Raw genomic sequence first — 13,257 nt, 5'->3', positions numbered from 1 at the left:
GAGCATTTTGAAAAATATTTATTGTAAAATGACGCCTGTTGTAAATCACAGTAAACACAGCACGGACAGTGGGTATGACAAGTAGACTGTACAACAATGCAGCAAGTTCATTTTTCATAGCAATGTAAAAAAATATATATAATCTGCCTATGGCTGACATTATTCATGACAAATACATGTTGGATAGACAGTTAAAACTAATCCAATACTCTAAATACGATGATAAACGCAATATAAAAATAACATGGCTATTATTCGATTTTAGTCATTTAGTAGACACTCTTATACAGAGCAATTAAGGTAAAGTGCCTTGCTCAAGGGTACATTAGCAGATTTTTCACTTAGTCGGCACAGCGACTAAGTGAAGAACTCTCTTAACCGCTAGGCTACCTCCCGCCCTAATAAAATCTATTCCATTTCAAATGTACAGCATGATCTAATTTTCAATAAAATAAATCCATGACTTCTCACAGTAAGTAACTAAAAGTTCAAATTAATACTTGCTTTAGAAACTTAAAGCTCCGGGTTGCTCACATTCATACTCACATTGACTGTAAGATGACTGTAAGGTGAAAATGAATGGTTAAAAAGAGTGAATGAAAAACCCTTTTTGGTTTACTTTGGCTACTGCCATTCCAGCGTAGTCTACTTTAATTAAGCCCTCGGTATGTTCAACCACACACTACACTTAGCACTTCAGTTAGAGCTATTCTGTACATTAAAATGAATTGAGAGGACATAAGGCTGACAATGTTTTCAGTAAATATGAAGCAATCAATTACTAAATTACCCCAATAAGGTCACTTGTACATATATTTCCACCGTCAAATTTTGATATCTTAGTTTAGGCATCGAATATAAAATCACGGTAGCAAGTTTGCAACATTAGTACTATTTACAATTGGTAATTGTGTTACGGGACAGATCAGTTACGTTGGGGGATACTGAACGTCTCACACCACCAGACTCTCCCGACTCACGGCTCCATTCTGTCAGAAAGAAAGAGAGTTGAAACAAACAGAACGGTGAGTTGGCCTGATACTGTACTATAAAGCATTACTATCAATCTAGAGACAACAAGCTAAAAACCTGCTAAAACATACCACCACAATTCTGGCAAAACTAGGATCTGGATATTTTTTTTTTTGTTCTGCTGAATATGATTATACTATTTTGTAACTGGCATTAAAGGGATACTTGGGGATTTTGGCAATGAAGCCCTTTATCTACCTCCCCAGAGTCAGAGGAACTCGTTGTAGCCTCTACAAATCCAAGTGGAAGACTCTTCTCTCGTCTCTAACATATAGACTCCCTTTTGTGAACAGTCCCATCCCAAGTAAGAATGCTGAATAAACTTTATTTGAACATACTTTACCTTAATCTGACACAAAATACCAAGAGTATTGTTATTTTCCCGACTTTCACTATGCTGGTCTGTATATCGGTTTGTAGTTTCAATTATGATGCAATTCGCACGCTGCTTGCACAATATGTCAACAATGGCCGAGCTTAACCGAAGCAGAGACCGAACGTTATCGCACGCAATCAGCTAGCAGATTTCACAAGCGCTTCCAAATGATTGTAAGGGAATGGACTTCAGTCGACAACGTTCGGTTACATTCGGCTATTCTTTACATATTGTGCATCACGTGAACTGCATCAGGAAATGGAAAATACATGCGACATAAACCTACCGGCGCCGCAAAAAGTTGGGGAAACAATACTTTACTGTGGACATTTGATCTCCACTACCTTCCGGCAACATTCTGGCTTGTAGAGACTATTGCGTCTTTTCACAGTGACCTCTTTGACTGATTATCCATGGAATAACCATGGTAACAGTCTGATGTTTAGGTAAAACTCGTGGATAACATTTTTGGTCTCGACATCCTGTATGAACGAAGTTTGTGGTATTTTCGCAAGCAAACGCTAATTAGCTTTAGCGTAATGACTGAAATGCTATGGGAAGCATTGCTATCTTTCCCTTCAAGCTGCACGCAGGGACATAAAAAAGGGCATCCACTAGTTCATCTGAATCTGGGGAAGTAGATAAAGGGCTTCATTGCCAAAATCCCGAAGTATCCCTTTAACTATGTTGATGAAAGTAGTTCTATGAATGAAACAATCAATGAGGCATTTTGGCAATGGCTTTGAGTGGCACCCTGAATGCTCAATGTCCATATGCAAAACTCTGTGATGACTGACCTTGCGCAGGTTGCTCTTCTTGCAGGACGTCAAGCTCTCGTCATCACTAATGTAGGGGGGCGGGGGAGGGGCTGGGTAGTTGTCATCGTAGCGACGGACGGGGTAGGCGGAGGGCGGGGACATGGGGAGTGGAGGGGGTCCGCGGGGGGCCCTGCCTCGGTCCGAGCGCTCGCTGTCGCTGTCCAGGCGCTCGCGGCTCCTCGCCCTCTGCTGCTCGCCTAGGCGCTTCTTCTCCATGGCTTCCCAGAGAAAGCTATCATCGTAGGCGTCCCGCCCACCGCCACGGCCGCCACCACGCTCCCGATCACGTTCGATGGCCATCAGGTCGTCACGGCTACGTCTCCCCTGCAGACCGCTGACCGGGCTGCCTCTGCGGCGACGGTCGTCAGGGGAGGGCTCGCGCCGTCTGCGGTCGTCAAAGTCACGGCCGCGGTCGTAGCCTCCGCGGCTGCTGAAGCCATCATCCGAGCTGAGAGGAGAAAAAACAGTGGGTCGAATCATTATCTTCCCCAGATTTGACCTCTGAGAGGTAAGGCTCATGCACTAGAAGGAGTAAGAGTGAGAGAGGCGCCAAATAAGAGCCTCACCCTCTGCGATCTCTGGCTCCTCCTCCTCCGTCACGGCGTTGGGGAGGGTAGTCATCGTGGGGATCCCGGGGGTCTCTGGGGTAGCGGTCTCGGCGGGCGATGTCATCCAGATTGTCCATGGAGCGAGCGCGTCCCTGGGCCCCCATGTGGGGGGAGGGCCCACCTCCTCGCCGCGGGTAGTCGTCACGCCCCCGCTGGCCGTGCGCGGACACGCTGCTGATGGTGCTCATGGCCTCATCCTGGTCGTACACGGTGGCGAGGGGTGGGGCCTGGGAGCGGCCGCCGCCACGGCCCCGGGGGTCATCGTGTAGGGAACTCACCTCGCTCATCCCCCCATCCACTGAGAGAGAGCGACAGAGAGAGAAAGATGGGTGGAGAGGAGAAGGAAAAAGGAAGAGGATGGGGAAATGCTCAAGAAAGACAGACATAGATCAAGCACGAGTCAGAGTTAAAAAGCCCTATCAAAGGACATTACAACACATTAAAGTTGATGAAGCCCGTTGAAGGCTCCATGTGAAATGAACGAAAACTTGGCCCTTTCAATTGAACAACCACAAAACACAACATTGATTAAGAGACGAGCCTAGGGACCATATTCAAAAAGCGTCTCCTATGATCTAAAAGTTTCAACTGATCCTAGAACAACACTCCTACTCTGAGGCTCTTTGTGATTACAGGCCCCGAACTCCGCAGTACAGTACAGTTGACATGGGTGTGTTTATGTGTAGATGTAAGACTCACAGCGGTTGTACTTCCCACCGGCATCACCAGACCGTGTGGGGTCCAGGTTGGCTAGCTGTCTCTCCATGTAGTAGATGGCCCGCGTTGCGTTCCCATCTGGGTCCACCTGGATACGGTAGCCACTCCGAGCTGAGGAGGAGGGAGTAAATCATGAGACATTGTGACAAGCAGGGCTGGTCTCAATTCCATTTCAATTCAGGAAGTAAACTAAAATTCCTTTGAAAAGCAATGAGGAAAATTGGAATGGGAATTTCAGTTTACTTTGTGAATTGACTGAATGGAAATGGTACTGAGCCCAACCCTAGACAAGATGAAATATGCTGACATTTCTCAGCCCCCCCAAGATGCTTTGGGAGCTGAGCTATAGGTCTGGTTAGACTTATGTATTATCACAAATAATCAAACAGACTGAGGATTTTGTAGTAACCATTTTGACTACTCACTTTGGTCTCCTGCGCCACTGTCCTGGTCATGCAGCAAAGGCACCTGGGAGCCTTGTCCAACTACAAACAGAAAACAAAAACAGAGATTTATCAACAAAAAATTTCCTCACACCAGCGTTGAAAACCACATTGCTGCGAAAATGTGCAGTAGTGAGATCTGACAGCAAGAGGAGCATCAGTCCAAACAAAACTGAGAAACGAAAGTCACACATCAAGTCCTTGCTTTTATCTAGCTAATTGTCACGTTAAAACAGGAGAGGGGGTGTAAGTCACCTGAGCTGGCTCTGTCGTACTCCCGTCCGTAGCCGTTGGGGTGCAGTGGGGGGCCGCCCATTCCCTGGGGCAGGGGCAGCATGGGTATGCCGGGCTGTTGCATGCCCCCTCCGTAGGGTGGCTGGGGGTACATGCTGGGAGCATAGAGCGTGGGGGCGTAGTGGCTGGGGATGCCCGACTTCACCGCCTTGCCTGCTTCGTACACTGAATTGAGAGAAGTCAGAAGAGAAGTCAGAAGAGAAGTCACCTTTATTTAACTAGGCAAGTCAGTTCTGAACTGATTCTTATTTACAATGACGGCCTACCATGGCCAAACCCTAACACTAATTGTGCGCCTCCCTACGGGACTCCCAATCACAGCCGGTTGTGATACAGCCTGGAATCAAATCAGGGTCCGTAGTGGCGCCTTTAGCACTGAGATGCAGTGCCTTAAACTGCTGTGCCACTTGGTAGCCCCAAGAAGATAAGAGTAGCAGCACATACTGTATAAACAACATGTACATGAGAATGGCAAATGAAAGGTAAACAGTGCCAAGGTCACAAACTGGCAAAGTAAAACTGAATGAGAAAAGGGAGTTTGGTTGAATGGAATGGGCATACTAATGTGAAGGTGGCATGGAAGCAGGATGCTCTGTGCCCAGTGGAAGAGGAACATGTAGGGCTGGTGGTGGCGGGGGTTTTCTACAGAGCGGTGGAGAGTGGTACTTACGTGCCCGTGGGCAGCAGCATTTCTCAGGGCAGCAGGGGCAGCTGATGTAGCAGCAGCAGGTGTGGGGGCAGCACTGGCACCAGCAGATTGCTATGAGGAGCAACAGCAGCAGGAAGCCAAACACTACCAGTACCACCAACAACCAGTCTGTAGACAGAGAAAGAGTAGAGAGAGCGAGAGCGATTATAATTATGTATGTATGGGCAAGCTAATGTGTGTGCCATTCAGTCAAAATGAAACATCTCTGCGTTCTCTGGGTGACTATCAGCGTGGTTGAATATTAACGTTTCTGTATTCACATAGCACTGTTCAGGCAGTTCTAGGTTTCCCTTGGCTCTGTTTAAACCAGAGAAGTGGAACACTTCTACTGTTCAGATAGCCAACTTGACAAACAATAACTTCTTCAAAAATGTGGACCAGAAAATGACAATTTACAAGTCTATCAAGAACACTTGAGAACAGAGCCCTAGTATAGAAAAATAAACATTTGTATTATAACCTGTAGCTTGGCTAGTCCAATGGTCAGTCTAGTATGCAAAGGCTACATGTATGTATTGGGTGAAAAGTCACAATGACAAGCAGCAAACATTGGAGCATCTACACGAGAGGTTCATTTCAGACATCAGAGAAACCAGATTTCACGTGAGTCATTCTGTCAGATGAGGGAGCTAGCTGCACGGGAAAGAAAAACAATATATGCCAATATAGTGAAAGAGGACATACTCACTTCAACCACACATCGCCTATAAATGTCATAGGCTGCAGTTTGACTGAAAAAGAGTTCATTTGCGGTTTGAGCCGACACAAAACAGACCAAAGCTATGTGCTGAGTGGCCTCATATTGCAACAATGTCACAGCCTTTAGGGCTATAGTTATGTTCTGCTGAGAGTTTTGCAAGTCTCAACCATGAAGGAGAGAAAAAGCAAATTAGAGTTGAATATCACTTTTTAATCAACGCAACCAACTAATTGTATATTTCAAGGGTTAACAATCAGTTTTTTAAGTTGTTGTGAGGGGACTTCCCATGCAAGGACAAGTCAAAACAAGATGATTGTAAAGAGGTGTGGGGGGGGGTTAAAGCTTTTTAGCTGTCTGTTGAGCATTACTTTGAGATGTTAAGCAATGTGGCTCCTCATACTAAAAAGTAGACATTGAAGGTGTTGTAATGTTTAAAAATGTACAGAGGCTTGATTCAGTACAGCCAAAATCGTTGCACGAACTACCTTGATAAAAACATCAACAAGCTTGTTAAAGTAAACCAGGCTTGATAAGTAAACCAGCAAAACTTTAGTTTTTGTCAGCCTTTCTCAAGGGAGGCCTGCTTCTCAGACTACATTTTCTAACCACCCTGACCATATGTTGTCCCATTCAAAGCTGTGGGTTCAGGCCAAATGTTATTCACCGGAAACTGAACATAAAACAGTGGCATAGTTGACATATCTTTAAAAAACAGGGCTCTTAGGCTAGGGTTAGGCTCTACTGATTATAAGGGGCAAATTGGAAAGTACCTTCCATAACCAGTAAGTCAATCTCAGGCAGGAGATCAGTGGTATTTGACTTTCTCTCTGTGAAAGAAAGAAAGCCACAATTATTTTAAAAGCCCCAACTATCTTTCTAATAAATGACTACACCTTTGCCCTCTTGAGTCTCCCTCACAACAACTTGTCCTTCTTGGAAGTCCCTGCTAAGTGGTCCATGATTCACGAATCACTTCAAAATAGAAGCCATGGATCCTTCCGAAGAAACGTCACTGAGCAGTCTCATTAAGCACAACCAGGAATCAAATAGAAAATTTGGAAATTGTGGAACTGCCTAAAAATTGGACTTGGCTTTTCAAGATCTTGTACATTTGATTGCTACTGCTATCAGATGTTGTGTTGCTCCACACGGTGTCCAGCTAACTCAACAAATAAACCCAAGCGAACTAAGGGGAAACTAGCACAGAGAAAATGAGTGATTGTTCCTCAAAAGGACAGCAGTTCTGTGAGGAGCAGTAGAATAGGACTTGGTAGAAGGATGGAGGGGTGGTGGTGGAAGGGTGGATAGATGACAACAGGTCAGGGGAGCTCTAAAAATGGTCTATGAGGATAGGAGCCACTCACCCAGCACTATGAGCTCTGTGTAGTCCTCGCTGTTTCCTGTCAGATCCTGAGAAGACACCACAGAGCACACGTACACGCCGCTGTCTCCCCACGCCGTCTGGGCAAGGTTCAGGTCTGCGTCTAAAGAGACAAGTAGGGTGGGTTTGATGAGGGGACACTGGCAACAGACAAGACTCACTCTGATATAGGAGCCTTGTAATGGAAGTAACACGCAGACAGAGAGAGACAGGCACATATACACACACGCCGGTGCGCTTGCCCGCCCGCCCCCCCCCACACAAATCACATTTGAAATCACTAAAAGCCAAACTCACTGTTCAAGATGCTGACTTTGCGCCCCTGGTACTCCAGGCCCAGAGTAACAGCACTGCCCTGCTTGGAGGCCACGATGCGCACCGTCCGCAAGTTGTCGGCACACTCAATGTTGGCGTTGTAGTTAGGGTTGTTCTGGGACAGGATGTTGTCAGCACTGCTGGGGTTCAGGGCTGCCTGGATGGGGTCCCTGCAGTAGGACTTGTACCTCCAGGTGATGACGGGCAGCTGCGTGGAAGACGTCTGGAAGTTGCAGGTGAGCGTGACCGGCTGGAACAGGATGACCACATACCTCTTGACAGGACACTGGACAGAGATGGCCATAGTGGAGCCTGGAGAGAGAATAGGGGGTCTTTAAAGAGGATAGTTTGTCTCAATGCATGCAGGTAGAAATCGATATCTTCACCACCCATAACAGTGCGCAAGAAAGTGTTTGTTGTTAACTGAAGGCAGCTAACTTTTCTTGTGAGTACATTAATTGTTACATTTTCTGACTTAGTTTGTAATTCAGCAGCTCTGTTTGAGTGAGATTTAAGGCACTCTGGGTGTGGCAGGAAGTTGACCAGTCTGTAAGTGACATTCACAAAGGTCTTTCATAACTAAAGACTGGTATCATAGAGAGTAGATGCAATGAGTCACCAAGACCTTCAGCTGGGCATGTTTCATCAACAAAACTCCACATTTGAGTAATAGCCTAGCCCTAGACTCAGTGAGATGATGTCATAGTTCAGCTTTGACTGAATTATACATTTCATAGGGGGTAAAATTGTATCAAATGTATAAGGCAGACATGGGCATTTGGCATGAACATATTAGATGCTGTTACTTGGCTCCAGAAACTTCAACTTGCTAAGATTGCTTCACCGTTCTTCAATTGTCCAAAAGGTAGCATCCCTGTGGAATTACACCCCTTCATCTTATTCCAGGCCATGTTTGAGTACAAAAAAATGTCAGGAGACAAAAAAAATAGCAATGATATGATGAAAACTTGATCTGAAAGTATGTACTTAATGTATTATATTCTGACATGTAAATATACTGGAAATCTGTGAGTTAACTAATAAATCACAAAATCACTCATTATCTGAATACATAGGGCTATTTTATTTCTTTAGGAAAAACACTCAATATTTCTCATAGGTGATGATTCTACAAAGCCTACAAAAAACTGTAAAAAATACATAAACATAGTATTTCGGGCACGTCATGAAGCCAACAGATGATTAGCATTTATAAACGTTCAAATTAATACAGATTTAACCATTTGGTGGCCAACACCTGATAAAACAACGAACTCCAGAGATCCAGGTTACCTCTTACGATAACAAAAATAATCGAGGCCAAGGCAACTTTAGCCTACGAATTCGACATCAAAATAAGTCAACATTAGATAATATAAACTGTTTAAAATAAGGAGTATTAATAAATACGCACATCAGTAACAAACTTATTGATTAAATTGGGCCCTGAACCTGCCTTGAAAAACATTCAATTTCCTCTCCCTACCTGTTGCCATAAGGACGGTCACGACGAAAGTCAGGAACATTTTTCGATCCGAAGTGAATATATTTTAGTTTCAATTTAAAAGCCTCAATTTAAAAACTATATATAGTAATGAATTCACGATCTGCCTAAAAGCCATTCGAAACCTTGTAGAACCGCAACCATGTATTGTTTTTTTTCTTAACTAGATAGGCCTACTTCCGACATTTTGTCTCGCGGTGTAGGTATGCGAGTAGGAGGCGGGCCTGACAGGTGAGACTGCCAAGCCTCTGGCACAACAGGGGGACGTTCGATGTGAATCCTAGGGGTGGCCGTTGTAAACTAGTTTCCATTGGCCACCCCTAAGATTTGAATGTGAATTGTGTTGAGAAAAAAAAATCATGAATACGTTTTTTCCCAATTACAGTTTATCGCCATCTGCATTGATAATGTACCTTTGAACGTGACCTGGGATACACCCGTTCCACTTCAAACTACCGGGAGTGATAGTTGGTATTGCCCAGCTCGAAACTAGTTCTTATTCCCCCTCAATACTAAGCATTATAAATGTTGCGATCTCAAGCTTCTGGCCTAGTAAAACACTGTTTTAAGGGGAACGGGGATACCTAGTCAGTGTACAACTAAATGCGTTCAACTGAAATGTGTCTTCCGCATTTAACCCAACCTCTGAATCAGAGAGTTGCGGGGGCTGCCATAATCGACATCTCCGTCTTCGGCGCCCGGGAACAGTGGGATAGGTAAACATCTGTTAAAACACTGATGTAAGAATCTGTATGAAGTGGTTTCAGGAATCCCAATCAAAACTATGTGAAACGTGTAGGATACCATCGCTAAGGACATTCAGAGTGAAAACTATGTAAAACAAACTTTCTTCAAGGAAATTGAAATACTTGGAAGTCCACAAATCAAACTCAAACAGAAACCAACTCAAATAGAAATAAACTGGGTGGTTCGAGCCCTGAATGCTGATTGGCTGACAACCATGGTATATCAGACCATATACCATGGGTGTGACAAAATATGTATTTTTACTGCTCTACAGTTTATAATAGCAATAAGTTGGTATATGGCTAATATACCACGGCTAAAGGCCGGGTCCAGGCACTCCGCGTTGCATTGTGACTAAGAACAGCCCTTAGCCGCGGAATATTGGTCACCCTCCTTGGGCATTATGGCTTAATAATTGAAGCCCACAAATGCTTTTACTGGCATTTCACGCATAGGGTAAATTGCTTATCATCAAAACATCCTCATATCGAATCCCCAAGCTGACAGTTAATCAGCAAGGCAGTTATTTTTATGTTTTATTAACAACAAATCAATACAGAAAGTACATGAGGGAACACGAGTATATATAGATTATATACAATGGACAATCGAGCTAGGGGGTACAATATCACATTACAATTACATAAGGATCTTAAGGGACATACATACACTTTTAAGGGACATACATACATCTTTTTTGTTAGTAGGAGTATTTAACTGTCTTAAAATACAGTTCAATTTATTTTTGTAGGGTAAGAAAACAGTTTTTTTGTTTGTAAATTTACATTTGTGTATATGAAATTTGGCCAAAAGAATAATAAAATGAATTACATAAAAATGTTTCAGCTTATTTCTATCGTATGTAAAGAATCCAAGCAGTACATCTCTCCACGATAGTGTAACATCTTCATAAATGTGTTCAATTATAAATCTACTGATGTCTTGCCACAGTTTTCTTACATGAATACAATGCCAAAAAAGATTCAACACTGTTTCTGGGTGGTCATTACAAAAGGAGCAATTTGAGTTGATGTTTTCCTTAAACTTGTTCATATAGTGGTTGGCAGGATAATATTTAGGAATAATTTTAAAGGAAACTTCCTTCATTTTGTTAACAAGTAGGTATGTGTGTGGCAACATCCAAACTTTTTCCAACAGATATTATCAATAAATCCATTCCAATAAGGCATGACATAAGGTATAGATACAACATCCTGCTGAAACAAGGTTCGTATCGCTCTGTTGTTGAATGGACCAAAAGAGAAACAAATCTTTCCTACTGATGTGTCAACAGGGTCAATAGAAGGTAGGCTCTGAGGGTCAAGTCTTGACACGTTCCTGAATAACATAGCAACACCTGAGGGAATGGCATCTAAAACAATTGCAACATCTTTAGGTGTTACAGGGACCTTGTAAAGTGATAGGAATTCCTTATAACCTAGTAAAAGACCCTCTGCATTTACCAGTTGGCTCACCAATAGGATATTATTTCGGAACCAATATTCTAAAAACAAAGAAGTATTTTTATACAATATATCCCGATCATTCCATATATAATATCTGTGTGGAGAAAAATTGTGTTTATAAATTAAGGACCATGACAAGAAAACCTGCCGATGAAAAGCAGAAAGTTATATATAATATTATAATTGCAAAACAACATGAAGTTAAGGCCACCAAAAGTAGAGAAGACATGATGAGGAATACAATTCCAGATAGAAGACCAGCAAGGCAGTTACCTACTGTACGAGGGACAGTCTTCATGGCAGGGCAGTCTGTCATTAAAACAGTTCATGATTATAAACATCAATTGAGGGAAGGGTATTTGAATTACTTATTTATAGAATAACAAATCACATTTTAAAAACAAAAGACAATATACAACTTTGAAGATAGATTTCACATCCTGACGGTTGAATGTTATATCAAAATCTGTTTTGTCAAATTGCTTTAATTCACTATTAAGTCCTATTTCAGCCATATGTTATACTTACCAACCATAGAGATGTTTATCAATCGGACGCCATCAACCTCCCAGTCGAGTGGCCCAGCTGCTTCCCCGCTGTTTGAGCAAAAGAGGACCATAGCTCTGGTATCAGCAAGACACACAATGCATCTCCGACTCTGAGGAGGTGGTGCAGAGGTGGTGGAACAACTTGTGAGGTTTTCCATGGGGTTACTTCTCTGATACAAAAGGGTGTCATTCGATCCATATATTGTCTGCACTTTTGCACATCCGTCGTCATTGCTGGCTGAACAACTTCCTGAGATAACACAAAAAGGAGGCATGGATGAACACAAAGGCAGTAAGTAGGAAAATTAAAATTAACACATTTGGAATATGACATTTTCCTGAGCAGCTTGATCATATCAACTCAGCAAAAAAAATAAATGTCCCTTTTTCAGGACCCTGTCTTTCAAAGATAATTTGTAAAAACCCAAATAATTACACAGATCTTCATTAAGCCATAAACAATTAATGAACATGCACCTGTGGAACGGCCGTTAAGACACTAACAGCTTACAGACGGTAGGCAATTAAGGTCACAGTTATGAAAACTTATGACATTAAATAGGCCTTTCTACTGACTCTGAAAAACACAAAAAGAAAGATGCCCAGGGTCCCTGCTCATCTGCGTGAACGTGCCTTAGGCATGCTGCAAGGAGGCATGAGGACTGCAAATGTGGCCAGGGCAATAAATTGCAAAGACGCCTAAAACAGCGCTACAGGGAGACAGGACGGACAGCTGATCGTCCTCACAGTGGCAGACCACGTGTAACAACACCTGCACAGGATCGGTACATCCGAACATCACACCTGCCCTGCGGGACAGGTACAGGATGGCAACAACAACTGCCCTAATTACACCAAGACGCACAATCTCTCCATCAGTGCTCAGACTGTTCGCAATAGGCTGAGAGAGGCTGGACTGAGGGCTTGTAGGCCTGTTGTAAGGCAGGTCCTCACCAGACATCACTGGCAACAACGTCACCTATGAGCACAAACCCACCGTCGCTGGACCAGACAGGACTGGCAAAAGTTATCTTCCCTGACGAGTCGCGGTTTTGTCTCACCAGGGGTGATGGTCGGATTCGCATTTATCGTCAAAGGAGTGAGCGTTACACCGAGGCCTGTACTCTGGAGTGGGATCAATTTGGAGGTGGAGGGTCCGTCATGGTCTGGGGCGGTGTGTCACAGCATCATCGGACGGAGCTTGTTGTCATTGCAGGCAATCTCAATGCTGTGCGTTACAGGGAAGACATCCTCCTCCCTCGTGTGGTACCCTTCCTGCAGGCTCGTCCTGACATGACCCTCCAGCATGACAATGCCACCAGCCATACTGCTAATTCTCTGCTTTATTTCCTGCAAGACAGGAATGTCAGTATTCTGCCATGGCCAGTGAAGAGCTTGGATCTCAATCCCATTGAGCACTTCTGGGACCTGTTGGATCAGAGGGTGAGGGCTAGAAATGTCCGGGAACTTGCAGGTGCCTTGGTGGAAAAGTGGGGTAACATCTCACAGCAAGAACTGGCAAATCTGGTGCAGTCCATGAGGAGGAGATGCACTGCAGAACTTAATGCAGCTGGTGGCCACACCAGATACTGACTGTTA

The 13,257-nt window shown here is 43.8% G+C and overlaps 1 protein-coding gene across 3 annotated transcripts in view; it reads right to left on the bottom strand.

Moving 5' to 3' along the window:
* Positions 1–5: 5 nt before the first annotated feature.
* The window catches only part of LOC110488522 (lipolysis-stimulated lipoprotein receptor), a 36,386-nt gene continuing 23,134 nt past the window's right edge, over positions 6–13,257 (bottom strand). Inside the window, exons 3-13 of one of the 3 annotated variants that reach the window (XM_090198159.1) lie at positions 11,639–11,908; positions 7,376–7,705; positions 7,062–7,181; positions 6,468–6,524; positions 4,959–5,105; positions 4,250–4,453; positions 3,977–4,036; positions 3,534–3,662; positions 2,793–3,132; positions 2,206–2,674; positions 6–989 (exon numbers count right to left, since the gene is read on the bottom strand). In XM_090198159.1, coding sequence (XP_090054285.1) covers positions 954–989; positions 2,206–2,674; positions 2,793–3,132; positions 3,534–3,662; positions 3,977–4,036; positions 4,250–4,453; positions 4,959–5,105; positions 6,468–6,524; positions 7,062–7,181; positions 7,376–7,705; positions 11,639–11,908 — 2,162 coding nt within the window. In that variant the 3' untranslated portion in view covers positions 6–953. Of the gene's footprint in view, positions 990–2,205; positions 2,675–2,792; positions 3,133–3,533; positions 3,663–3,976; positions 4,037–4,249; positions 4,454–4,958; positions 5,106–6,467; positions 6,525–7,061; positions 7,182–7,375; positions 7,706–8,879; positions 9,151–11,638; positions 11,909–13,257 lie in introns of those variants that run through there. The other 2 variants (XM_021560752.3, XM_021560760.3) reach the window with 2 other exon arrangements.

The sequence above is a fragment of the Oncorhynchus mykiss genome, chromosome 2, assembly GCF_057628025.1.
Source record: "Oncorhynchus mykiss isolate SJ-2025 chromosome 2, ASM5762802v1, whole genome shotgun sequence".
Taxonomy (NCBI): Eukaryota; Metazoa; Chordata; class Actinopteri; order Salmoniformes; family Salmonidae; genus Oncorhynchus; species Oncorhynchus mykiss.
This window is presented reverse-complemented; position numbering and strand designations above follow the sequence as displayed.